The sequence below is a fragment of the Ascidia mentula genome, chromosome 1, assembly GCF_947561715.1.
Source record: "Ascidia mentula chromosome 1, kaAscMent1.1, whole genome shotgun sequence".
Classification (NCBI taxonomy): Eukaryota; Metazoa; Chordata; class Ascidiacea; order Phlebobranchia; family Ascidiidae; genus Ascidia; species Ascidia mentula.
The window spans coordinates 25,881,610-25,895,133 of record NC_138566.1 but is presented as its reverse complement, the minus strand read 5'-3'; the positions used below and the strand labels follow the sequence as shown (position 1 = coordinate 25,895,133).

Genomic DNA, 13,524 nt, shown 5'->3' with positions numbered 1-13,524 from the left:
ATGCTAAATTTTGCAGCTGAAGGTCATTTGAATGTCAACGTCGATGACCGCTCGCCTCATCGACCGAGTGGCTGTTGCGTCTACGTGCCCTTCTACACTCGTCAACTTGGTTGTTGTGCGAAAAAGTTGTACAACCGGGAAACTCACACTTGCTGTGGAGGTTGGCAGGTGGTGAAGGGAAGAAAACGTGCATGTGGGAACACGGAGAGGTTTTGGCCCAAGGCGAGTGACGTGGTAAGAAGTCTTGCACCCTTCCCTCACACATACCCTCTTACAGGTTAATTAAAATACTGCCCGACGTTCGAGAAAACCAGCTCTCTGATTACATAATGGAATGGGTGATGTAACAAAACAAATGTGAAATAAAACTGTATTAGTAATTATCAAAAAACACTTAAGTTATCTCGCCTGACACCATGCTGTAAAACATAGCACTGAATACTCACGTTTTCTTGAACTAACAACTATACTGCATTTAGGCCCAAGAAAGAAATCAATTTCATCTGGACAATTTGTTGAGGTAAACCCACATGTTCCATTGGAAAATATAAAAACGTTTACAACCAGCAAGAAATCAAGTCTAGTTGTCCGACATATTCGCAGAACATCAAGAAAAACTTCGTTTAATTTGACCTTCGACAAGGCAGTTTATGGATGGAACACGTTTTCCAGCAATCCGTACAACACGTGGCAAGTTTACGGCTCGTCTATTCACAACCAAAACCCCAGCCTGAAAGTCATCTTTCATCCGTCGTACACATCCAATTTTGCATATTTTGTCAGGTATTTACACACAAGCGAATTTCTATTAATGTATGTAGTGATACAGGACTAAACAAGGACATAACGACAAAATATCTTACGACGCGACTGTCGTTTACTAATATAGCTCAATTGTCAATGGTTAAAACATACCTTAATTCCCTTATCCGGTAGAATTCTACTTCTACTGATACTTATACAGGTATAACTTGCTTAAAATAATGTAACTACCATAATAAATCCACTCGATAAATAAATCCCGTAGATAAAATACCACACTGAGCTAATCCAGTCTATCTGATTGCCAGCGTGTACTTGCTTTCTAGTCCTCTTATCCACACACAATCCAGACAATGCCTTCAATTCTGGTATTCACTTTATGACGCCACAATCGTTCCGACAATATCAATGGATGTTATTATTCACCACGTGGGTGTGAGCAGTAAGTTAATTTGGTGCAGCTTCCGTCGGAATCTAAAAATAGATTTGTGCCTAATTGTGCGTCGACTTTTCGCTTTTCGATCTTTTGTTCTGGTGATAGTTGTTTTCGCATGCCTAGGCGTGACCTACACTGTGCATTTTGTACCTGTGTGTGGTACTTATCATAGATTAAGGTTTGTTTATCACGCGTTTTATTACCCTACATTTAAACTGCTTATTTGGTAACTTCGATTAATAGTGTATAAAGAAAACACCAACAGGTGTGGTCTTTGCCGTAATAGAATATCGAAAAACTTGTGGAATGTTTTTGTTCCTAATCACGTTCACTCTGCAGGTGGTAATTCATCTCTCACCTCATATGTACAACCTACCGCCGGGTGGCGCCACGTGTTCGTGGAACTACAGCCCGGAAATAAAGGGATTGTTTTCGTTGCCAAAGGCGATTCCATGGGCGTGGGTGCCGTTGCAATAGATGACGTCACAGTAACACAAGGATCATGTCTAGGTTTGTCCCAAAACCTTCGTGGGTTGCTTTATATTGCATAGCCTATACATTGTAGTAATTCATATATTTAAGCAGAAGAAATCAACTGCACTTTCAAAAATAACTGCGGATGGATTCCGCAGTACGAGGACAAGATTCAGTGGCAAAGAAAGAACGATTTTGAGAATGGTAAAACACTGTGTACACATTGTCGTCGTTCATATTGTAACTTTGACTACTTCTTCATTACAACAGGAATAGATTACATGTCTGTAACTGCACCCATGAATACTAACTTCGCCAGCTCATCTACATTAATTAGCCCCCCAATTTCTTCATCAGCTGGTTGTGTTCACTTCAAGTACCGGGTTAATGGAACATTAAGGCAAGCTCATTATACGTTTTTTGTACATTCATTCCATTACGAGTCAACAATATTGAAAAAAAGCAATGTTACTATGTTTACCACGCCTTCAGATTGGAAATGACCGAAGCTCTCTCTACTGTCGTCTTGTGGTCAGCAAATGGGTCAACAAATGGGCGCTGGATGGTTAAAAATATCGGCCGTAAATTTCAGTAAGTAAGTTAAGTTTTGTCTTCGCAAACCATTTCTTTTCAGACTAATGTGTGAAATTTTTGCCATCTACAATATCTGTACGAAGCTCTAAAACTGTCTACAAATACGAAGCTTGAAAAATGTCTAAAAAGCGTTTTTTGAGTTGGAAATTTGTCTTTTCCACAACACAAAATATTCCAGTGAGTTCATGTTTATATAGTTCACATTACTAAATTCAGGAAACAACCGACCCAACTTCAGTTCAAAGCAATTTTAACGAAAGGGGAGTCCGCCTTCTTGGATGACGTCACGGTGACGTCAGATGCTTGTGACCTCGGTATGTTCGACTGTGATTTCTATGGATCTTTGTGCGGGTGGTCATCGTCGAATGTTGAAATGATGCAGTTTGGGATGGAAGATAGTGTTGGTAGCAAAGATGAGGTCAACGTAAATTCTGATCAAGTATTTCGCGAGAGTCGGTAATTTTGGTTGTTTGGTGAACTGGTTCAACTTACTTGTTTAGTTAGGGCGTGATAACACATAGTTACTTTCTGTACAATTTATTTGTAAGTACAACCAAATAGCATCAGCTGTAAACATAGTCTTCCTTTTCAGGTAATAAATCAACGGCGTGGGCAAATACTCTAGCGAGTTAATTATAATTTCAGTTAGTGAGATATACTGTTGTATGTGGATCTCCATATTTTCCTTGCCGAATAAGTGTTATTTAAAGATAGTGAATTATGGCCAATAACATCTACGTAATTAAACATTGCTTCTGTTACAGTGGTTTCATGTTCTTTGCCAATCCAAATACTCCAAGCGAAAATATATTCGTCCTGCGGAGTCCGGCGTTTGTTGTATCTTCAACGTCAAAATGCTTTACATTACAATATCGCATTAAGGGCAATGATGGAGTCCTAGATATTTACGTGAAAAGGTGAGGATTTACTTGTTTAAATCTTCTGTTTCATCAGAACAACAGAATAACTAGACTTTTTGGGAATAGCGTATACGTAACATTAAACTGTCATTTTGTTAAAACAAAGTTTTTAACGATTTGTGTCGAAAAGTTTACACGTCCTGTACATTGGAAGCATGCATGACGTCACTTGAACAAAGAGTTTTTGTTTTGCAGAAATACATCGACATTTCACGAACAAGTCGTATCTGCTGGATTGCAATATGAAATGCTGCAACCCAAAATATCGGAAATTCCGGATTTATCATTTAATGGAAATCGTAGTGACGTAACGTGGAAATCTACTGGGTAAAAATATGTATGCTGGAATTCAATTGTTTAAAAAAAATTATCCGATTAAAGGCAACCTAATTTATTAAAGTTATCGAAAATTACATAGGCCTAATTAGGTTTTGCAAATATAAAAAAATGCATAAAAACACCGAAAGCTACACTTTTAGAACCAATGTCTCATCTGCATTTGTTATTTCATCTGCATTTATAAATTTAAGAATCGCTAGTTGGGGTTTCTTTTCCAATTGTTTAACATGTGACTTTCTATCAAAATAATTGCCAATCAAGGACTCAGTTTTCTTCGTTGTGAAGGGAAGTTTCAAACTCAAAACTTTACATGCTGAAACTCACAGAGTGTTTTGTCAACACCAAGATTTATGTCCACCTACGTCACAGACGCACACATACCAGGTCATCATTTATTAAAATAAAACATAAACGTTTCGTATTCCAGTTTGTCAATACACAAGCCAGGGAGATACAACATCGAGATCCACGTGGCGAAATATGAGGAAGGTTATATTGCGGTTGATGACGTCAGTTTGATAGAAGGTGCATGCTTTGTGACGTCAAAGGAAGGTAAACGATTGAATTCGTATAAACAAGTGGTGATTGTTGTTCTTTTCTTTTTGCAAGCAATTTGAGAATTTTGAAATTAAACTTTGACAAAATTGTTTATTTAACCATTGTTTGAGCACAACTTCGAAATTGTAACCTTTTATCGAAAATATTTTACAAACGCAGAAACAGAGGATCGAGCAACGACTACAAGAGGGGTGAGTGCACTCAACTGTGACTTCGACCAAAACTCTTTCTGTGGATGGAAGCAAGATCACGTGACAGACAACTTCGATTGGCAGCTCAATAGCGGCACCACGCGGCAGCACAACATACCTTTTCTGGTCACAGGGCCAGATGGAGATCATACAACAAATGGTATTTCCCTTTATTTCAATGCTTTCTTACGTGGTTTCCTCTATGAATGTAATTTTTTCCTGACGGTAAAAAAGACTGTTTTGTTTTTCGCTTTGGTGCACAATGTCTCAGGCAATTGCCATATTCCAAACATCTTTTTACACGTATCCTTTTTGTAGATTTTAAATTTTTTGTCACGTAATAGTGCTATTAAGGAAAACTTTGGAATGTTTAAAAGTTTTTTAATCTTTTGGACAACTCGGTGGTCTATTCCTTTAGAAATGTCGTAAATGGAAGTAATCTGTGTTGTTTCTTCGAAAATACCTGAGTTGTTTGTCTTAAATTCTACAAGTATCGCTTTTGCTCATCTTCCCTTTTTTATTAACAATGTGATTTCATTTTAAAGAGGGAATGTATGCATATATTGCATCCAATCACCAATCAGCTGGTGACGTAGCTCGCTTAGTAAGCCCCACCCTAAATGTGGCTTCCAACCCCGAGTTTTGCTTCACCTTCTGGTTTCACATACGTGGATACGACACCGGGAATTTAACAGTCTTGCTGGAGGACGTTGATTCGGTTGGTATACGTATATGTGGGTTTGCATTAAATTGTCTCTCGACGTTGATCTTGGCTTTGCAGAAGACGAAAGTAAAGTTGTGGACCAAGTCATCATTGAAGTACGATGACGTAGCTGCCTGGGAAATGACGTATATCGATATATTGTTGACGTCATATAAACTTCATTCTTTTCGTCTGATAATCGAAGCAGACGTCAATAGTTATTACGGAGATATTGCAATTGATGACGTAATTTTCTACAACACGTCATGCGACAGAGAAAAATCAGGCAAGAAAAATGAACAATTCCAGATAAAAACAAAGTTTGGCAGATCTGGTAAACTATGCATTGTCCGTGGTGGCTGTAACGTTTGCGAAAGGCTTTTCATGTGGAAATATCCCAATCTACAACGTCTATCGATTCATTTCTGTTTTCCTCATTGCAATTACAATTTTTTTATTTTATTTTTGATTTTGCAGGGACAAAACAGATAATACACGAAAATGGAACGTCACATCACAATCGGAATCCAACTAAGCCACCTCTGCTGTACTCTCCAGCGCCACCCAGCGAAGTGGAGAGTCGAATTCACGCCTCGTTCACTCACGAAGGTTTTTGCAAAAAAAACTGTTGTTTTGTCGAAACCAATATTTTCTATTTAGAACATTTTATCCATTTACAGACAACGAGATAACGGTGACAGATAACAAATCACAACGCAACTCTGTGGCGCTTCTAGTGGATGTATCGACAACACATTGCAATCAAACCGGTTATGACGTCATTAGACCGCCAAATGTACCTGCAGTGGATAGGTCAAAACGCTTTCTCAACAAGTTGACGGGAAAAGTTTCGTCAAAGTTTTCTCTGGTGAGTGTTTTGTTTATTTGTTGCCTTGCGCTTCAGTGCTTTATTATAAAGCAAACTGAAATGACCACAGAGATTACAAAGTCGATTCCATCAGTTGTTTTCTCGGCTCCATTTGTCAACGCATATTAATTTCAATTGAGTTTCTATGATCAAATGTTACTCAGTAAGATCTTTATCCAAGCCCAAGCAATATCCTGCTTCACAACACTTTTATTTATTAGCATGAGCTCGGTTTAGCTTTTTCATATTTAAACTAACGCCTATTCATAGATATCGTATGCCGGATATCAGCTAGCCGAGGAAAACGGTGACCTTCTGACACAAGGTCAAATCAGACGGTTCATCACTTCATTAGAACCAATGTGCGCAGCGGGACTTCTGCTACTGCGTCTTTTCAGAGCAACCGCGTTTTTGCGTCACCACGTGACGTCATGGAATGACGCAAAGTCTGTTGTTGTGGTTTCCCAACCTCATAACACAGGTCGGTTGACATTAACGTGGAAAGCGGTCACATAAGGTTAACAGGTATACGATAAAAACAAGTTAAATGCAAGTAAATTCCTCTTGACATTCATATGAGGATCTACTGCATGACAAACAATCGATAAATTGCTGTGATTTTCATGGAGGTGTTTTGCAGTTTATGATAATCCCTATTTTGGTGAAATCGATTTTTTTTAATATATTCCAACTAAACTAGCGGATATTAATTCGAACCGGTTGCTTCATATAAATACAATACCTTCCTATGCACTCATATACAATCGTCATGTAACACTGAAAATAATGGGTGCTGTGTCATATTAGGTAATTCCCCGCTGAAGTGGATAGAGGTTACTCGGGAATTGAGTTTAGTTCACTCACATCTGAGTGAAGGTGGACGCCGAGTTGTGGCGGTCGGCATCGGAAGCAAAGAAACGAGTTCCACTTATTACAAAGTAAATTGATGTTTTCTCAAATTGCCGAGTTACAACAACGAGTTGAGCGTCATGTTGTTTATTTTGTCGAGTTATTTGTGTTCACCAAGAGCATGACATTCAAACAACACCTTTAAATACTTTTTGTTGTTTGAGTTTTAATTGGAAATATGAAACAATAGATGGCAATCACTGTTTTTTTTTGCGGAAGCAAGACACGTTCAGCTTCTTATAACAAACTATTTTGCTTTTTGCAGAGCGAACTTAGCCTGATCGCTTGCGGTCACGTGATTCACATCCATTGCGACGGAGTGTTCTTTACCGACGACGTCACTTCCGCCGAGCAAGTAGCCGAGTTCATGGGCGATATTGTGACGAAGGACTTTCGGTTGGAGGGAAGCGGCCAATAATCCTGATGGATGGTTTTGTTACATAGTATATCACACACTTTCAACTCAGTGGTTTTTTTATTGCAAAATGTACAAAGATGTTGGAAGTGTGCCAGGAAATAAAACACATTTTAAGCAAAGACTAAATGTCCGGACAAAAATGGCATGCAATGCTTTACTGGTATTTTTTGCATTGATAAGCAACACAGTATGTAACAGACCTACAAAAACTATCTGCATTTTAAAGTTTTGAACTTTAGATGGGAAAATGTAAACACAATGAAAACACAACAATAAAATAAACAACAAATAAAGTAGAAAAAAAAAGTTATCTCATAAAATACTCGTTTTACTGAATTGTGCAGAGCCACTATGATGAATAAGACATAGCGTCCATCATATGACAGTAAAATATTGCACAACAGCTCAATGCTGATTATCATATATTGCTAGTATGTGTTAATAAATCAACGGATTTTTGTATATTTTATAGACGAGGCAACTAGTTAACAGTCCACATTGATGCAACAATTAACAGAAATTTCACTTAGTAATATTCTTAATTAGATGCGACTTGTTGCTTCAAAACACATACCGGTTGAACAGAACAAGTTTTCCAAACTACTCATTGCATTTCGTGAGAAACATGCAGTAAATTTTGCTCATTTTTGTTCAAACCTGTTAAGATTTTTTTGAAAACGTTGCTATGACTGGCTTGCCACCCAAAATTTCACAAAAAAACACAATTTCAGGTTAAGAAACTTCACCAAACCACCGCCTAATGAGTTGTTTCGAACGTTTCCTGCCGCGAGTGTATGGAATTCCCCAAAAAACTTCGTTTTAGGGAGCGCGCCATCAAGTGACGAATTTCTGTGTGCAGGGCGACGTACACCATGAACAGGAATAAGCCCTGGAGCCCCGTGGCAGTGATGGACCAGTAGAGGAACGCGTGCTCCGTTACTGAAAAGCAAAATTTACTTTGCTATTTTCCATTTAACGCTTCCTTGTCAAAATGAGACGGAAGTTTCATGGCGTGAAAACCAGCCTGATCTTAATTTAATCCAAAGACACAATATACGTTTACCGATGAGTTGATATTTATTTTTGGTAGTGATCAATTCCTTGTTAAGTTCTACTGATCTCTTATCTGAGCAGGTACTTCACGCTGCCGGTAACAAACTTAGACAAACGAACAAAGTAATTAAGGACAACAAAGTTTGCGGACTGTTTTCAGTGTTCGCTACATAATAATTGCTTTATACGACTATAGATATTGTTGGTAAATGATATCTCGTGATGAATCCAGATCTGTGTAAATTGTGCTATAATACTGGCAACAAAGTCAACTAACTTTGCAAGATGCTTAAACACCACGGTATGCCCAGCGCAGGGAGCAACATCAAAGTGCCCCTGAAGGCTACCTTGATGTGCTGGTGGTTGTCCTGGAAAGGATTTCCGGTGCTGTTGTTCCTCTCCGCCGATGGCTTCAACTTCTCCCTCTTTTTGCTCATCTGGAAAACGAAGACTCCGGACCTCACCAAGATGACGAAGTTGATAGCAAGAACAACGACAACGGGAACCAGTGTGAAGAGGATGGTGACCAAGGATTTGGGATCGAGCCAACAGTTGGAGAATCTGTTTAGTTGTGGAAACGCATAGGACGCAAGACCTGACGTCGAATCCATGTAAGTTCCCGTCCCAAATCCAACTCCACAAGCCATTGCTTCAATCACGACGGGAATTCCCCATCCTATGGAGATCTTACGGATCCGATCCTTTTTGGTGTTCTGCGTGCGCAGGTCGTTGCCGAACGTGTGTTGAGCCAAGGTAATGCCCTCGAGAAGCATCCACGATACTAATGGAAAATGTATAGTACGATTTACGACGCTATATCTTGTTGCCTTGGTCCTGCACAGCTTCATTAAAAAAACGTGTTTGAACCTAGGATTCAAATTCCAGGATATGTTTCATGGTGTCTGCCGTAAACCGAAATAAAAAATAAATGCTCTTAATTCGTTGTCTTTAGGTGTTCATAATGTCCAGACATTTATAATGTTAGCCACGGTGTTGTACAACCACTGTACACCACTATATGAATCAACCTTTGACATGGATTCGATCAGGGCTGATCAAATCTGACTGCAGTTGCCTTGTTTATTACTGATTTATCGTTATTTTGTTTGTCTTACTTTTCAGTGCCGATATAAATAAATACACCAAATGGGAGATTTTTATGTTCTTACTTGATGCCAGTAGGAAGAAATGAGAGAGAACGGCGACAGATTCACAAGCTTCTGGATTGCTGATCGCCAAATCATTGAAGATGAAGATAAGGTGGAACAGTAGCAAGGCTAAACTTAAGTTTATTTGCACAACGGTTCGGTTCGATCGTAAACGCCGCCTCACTTTCAACAGCACTGCGAGGGTGAGTACGAGTGAGATAATTGAAAATATCCCGACCACTTTCGAAAGAAGCTGAAATAAATGCATGGTTTAGTTTCCCGTCAACGTTAATTTTCTCGTGACGTCAATAGCAAAATAAACATAACGCAGTCATACACTAAGAAAAGTTATGGCCGAGATATTTAACGCAAGAAGTGGTTAACAAACAGAGGCAAAACTTGAAAGAGGGAAAAATTATTACTTGACTCAATGGAGTTGAATCAAATACGTACAAGGTAGGCGTGTACATTTGTGTGGCCAAGCCTATTTCCCAGTAATTAACTTCATTGCCTCCTATTTTAGAAACGTCACGCATTCACAATGCATGTAATAGGTTCTTCACATCAAGTGCATCTAACTGCATAGTGTTTCTCAAGAACTTTGACGTATGTAACATCTTCAAAATTACCTCATCAGTTTACACACCTACTTTAAATTGCACCCGAACGCATTGTTTCCACGTATATCATTTACGTTTGGAAAATTAAAGATTTCCTTCTGGCCGTTTGCTTGTTACCTTTGCAGCAGTGGGAATTGTAAACGTTTTCAGGGTTAACATTGCACCGAATACGGTTGTGTGATTGGACACGCAGAGGTAGTCAGGCGATTTGCTGTTCATTGTTGTAATTCCATGTGTAGAAAATCTGCGCGGTAAAGTTGTAATTTCCTTTCGCATCTTAGTGCAATCTGATTGAAACCATGACGTGGCATTTGTGTTTTTCGTGTTCGTAACTTGCTTACATCACGTATCAAAAATAAACCCACAAATTTATCTATGGGCGAGTGTGATCACGTTCACTCAGTTCACAGTTTATCGTGAAAGTGTGTCAACCCTGGTAGAAAGGCTTTGTTTTGCGCAGTACAATATAATCAAAAATCGCCTAACAGCACCACAAGATACAGGGCATTGCACGATTTAACCGAAACTCCAACATTCAATACCAAGCACTCCAAAAGCCTAATTTACCTGTTCGTGTCAGGGTCCCAAAATACACACGTCATCCTAGCGTCAAATATTCTGACGTTACTGGGTGCTGCCGACAACGGAAACGACGTCACTGATTTGATGTCGGGAACAGAGCAACTGATAGGAATGCTGTAGTTGACGGCACGGGTCTTTCGAGTTGTTATGTCCACCAGAGAAAGAAGTGGTATTTCAATATTAGCAAGTGCATCACCTAGTGATGGCCACACGGGTTGTTTATGTAGCTGCCTCATTTCGGGGAGTGTCAGTTTCTTTGCAGATGCGTTCGCAAACCTCTTTACGGCATCCGGCACGTTCACGCAACTCTCGTTACTAAGCGCCACAAACTCAGCCAGGAGACCCGCACTTCGCACTGGGCTGGTGACAGTGGTGGCGACTTGAGTTTTTGTGGTGTCAGCAGTTGCACGTGAACTTGCGTTTGAACTAAGGCTGAATGCCGATACTATTGCAGATTGTAGCGTCGTAGTTTCTGCGCTGTATGTTGAAGAAGTGTGATTGTCCTCTGGCAATAGAATCACATATTCCATGGTTGTTGTTGGCGTTGGCGTTGTGGTTTGCAGTGAAGTGGTGGTGGCTGTCGTTACTGGAGACGAAGCTGCGGAAATCAAATGAAACATTAATTGCTTTGCTTTGTAAACTTCACACGTTTTTAAGCTATGAAATTGCACGTTTGTTAATTAAAAAGAGCCACATGCCTGTGAATATATGTGTCTAGCAACTCACAGTTTTCATTGGTTTAGCGATATTCAATTACGAAATCTTCCTATCGAAATTAAGTATAGTCTAGCATGAATGAATTAATCACCGTCATCAGTTATTGCGCAAAATAACGCAAACGTTTCAACAGTGGGTGAAATAGCGACGAGTTTAAATATAGCAGCTAGAAAATGATTAATCGCTTATTTCAGTGATTAGGTTTAAAACGTTTGCATCTATTTTAGTCGCTTTATTTGTAAGAATTTAATACAGTCAGGTGTGGTTTCCACTGCCTAGTGCAATTGAATGTCTATAAATATCGCCCTATACTGACGACCCGAACACAATTAGTTGAATTAAGTTTAAAGCAAATCATATTTAAAGAATTTAACATATGTCATATTTTTCAACTAGTATTCAACACTTACAACTTATCACGCAATGTGTTAGGTTCCTTGTGAGTATCAAATTGATGACTGAGGCGAGACCAGCGTACGACGACAAAAAAACTCGATCCATCGACTTTCCGCCATTGGCGCTTTGCTGAAGCTCCTTTAGATTCACGTGGTTTCCGATTCCAACCACGTAAACTGTGATATTGTTGTCTCGGGTGAGGTTGTAGCTACAAAAATTATTATTCAATCCTTCTGTACTCGACTGCCCCGTGCTAAGCACAGCCACAGCATTCAGTCAGCATTTAGCATTGATAACGAACATGCAAAAATCTTGGTGTCATCTATTTTGTATATTTTTTCGCAATACCATGTTGTAAGGGTGTGTCAACCGATCCTACACTGAATGCGTTTCACTTTCTTTTAAAAGCAGCGGTAGGAATCACGCTTTATCGTTGTGTTCTATGCTCTAAAATTGGCTTGTACGAAGCAAACACGCGACCAAGGACATTAGAATAAAATTAATTCGATGCACCAAAAACCAAATGCATTCGTGCGATATTTTTTTACGCTCAATATGTCAATTTATTACGGCCGATTCCGAATCTTTTCTGTGCCCGCACATCCCTACCGTATTACCCTCATGTTTTACTTGCTGGAAAACAACAAATGTTTTTTATACCTGGCCGGTAACATTCCAGAGTCGGTTGCTTCGCCATCGGTAAAAAGGATGATGTATTTCATTGAAATATTGACATTTGCAGACGCAGCAAAATCGACCTAAAATTTGCGAAATTCTGCTGTTTTTTTTCAACAACTACAGAAGTATATTTTGTTCAGCTCAAGCTGACATTAGATTATTGCGTGAAATTCGCAACAATAAAGCACAAATTTTCAAACTTTACGGTATAGTAAATATATATTAGTTACTTAATAACAAACAACCTCCCGCATCACTAAAAAAGCTGTATTTTAGGGGGTTCTGATTTATCTCATTACATGGGGGCAAATTTATATTGACATTGTTGGGAAGGAAGTCCAGGAATGTGCGAAATAACCTGCGTTTTTGGGTAGTTTTACCGTTGTTGCTCGTTTGATGGCAGTTGCTGTATAAGTTAGTCCGCCAGTTTTGATGACTTTTTGTTTGACCGATGATTTAAAACAATCCACAGACTTACAAGATCCAAGTTTGATCGGCGTCGAGATTGAACTAAAAAAATGCAATTATGTCAGACAAGCGAAGGAACTTTCAAGAAAGTCTGAAACCTAAGGTCTAATTTTTTCAGCACAGTTGGTATCTATGCAAATATTGCTTTATTGCACAAATATATTTCGCTTTACAAAGCATCTTATTCAATGCTTCCCAAAGCGAAATATATTTTCCCTAAATAAGAAAACTGACTGATTTCACTCTAGAAAATACGTTTATATGCCTTTAGCATACAAGAGGTTGAAATTGCCACGGCGATTGCAATAGAACGTGGATTGATTCCCACAATCAATTGAAAAGACTTGTTTAAAAACCTGGACGAGGAAAACTGCATCACCCCCACTTGCAAATACTTGGAGATCGTTGAGTTGAAGGCAGCGGATGTTTCGATAATAGCATTCTTTATTTCAATGAAATTATGTTCCGCGATTGAACCGGAACCGTCCACCAAGAACAACAAATCCTGATAGCATTTTTCTTCAACTTTGCCTGTAAAGATTATTGCACGGTTAACTGAAAATATTTTCTTTTTATTTAAGGAGCGCATTACAGGGAAAGTCCTTTCGTGTTATTTCGGTGGCTTGTGTTGGAAAAGATGATAGTAATCACCAAGATCAAGCACTTTCTGCATTACTATTTCGAACGAGA

General features: G+C 39.0%; 1 protein-coding gene across 1 annotated transcript; it reads left to right on the top strand.

The window, feature by feature from the left end:
• On the top strand, positions 1-7,172 carry LOC145890624 (uncharacterized). Its single transcript, XM_082981746.1, has 18 exons — positions 1-277; positions 480-783; positions 1,089-1,204; positions 1,538-1,708; positions 1,781-1,876; positions 1,943-2,072; positions 2,483-2,722; positions 3,031-3,183; positions 3,382-3,513; positions 3,953-4,077; positions 4,243-4,434; positions 4,820-4,992; positions 5,056-5,311; positions 5,455-5,586; positions 5,679-5,845; positions 6,116-6,326; positions 6,653-6,783; positions 7,020-7,172. Exons 1-18 carry the CDS (start codon positions 1-3, stop codon positions 7,170-7,172), a joined length of 3,159 nt encoding a protein of 1,052 aa, XP_082837872.1.
• The last annotated feature ends 6,352 nt before the right edge of the window (positions 7,173-13,524 follow it).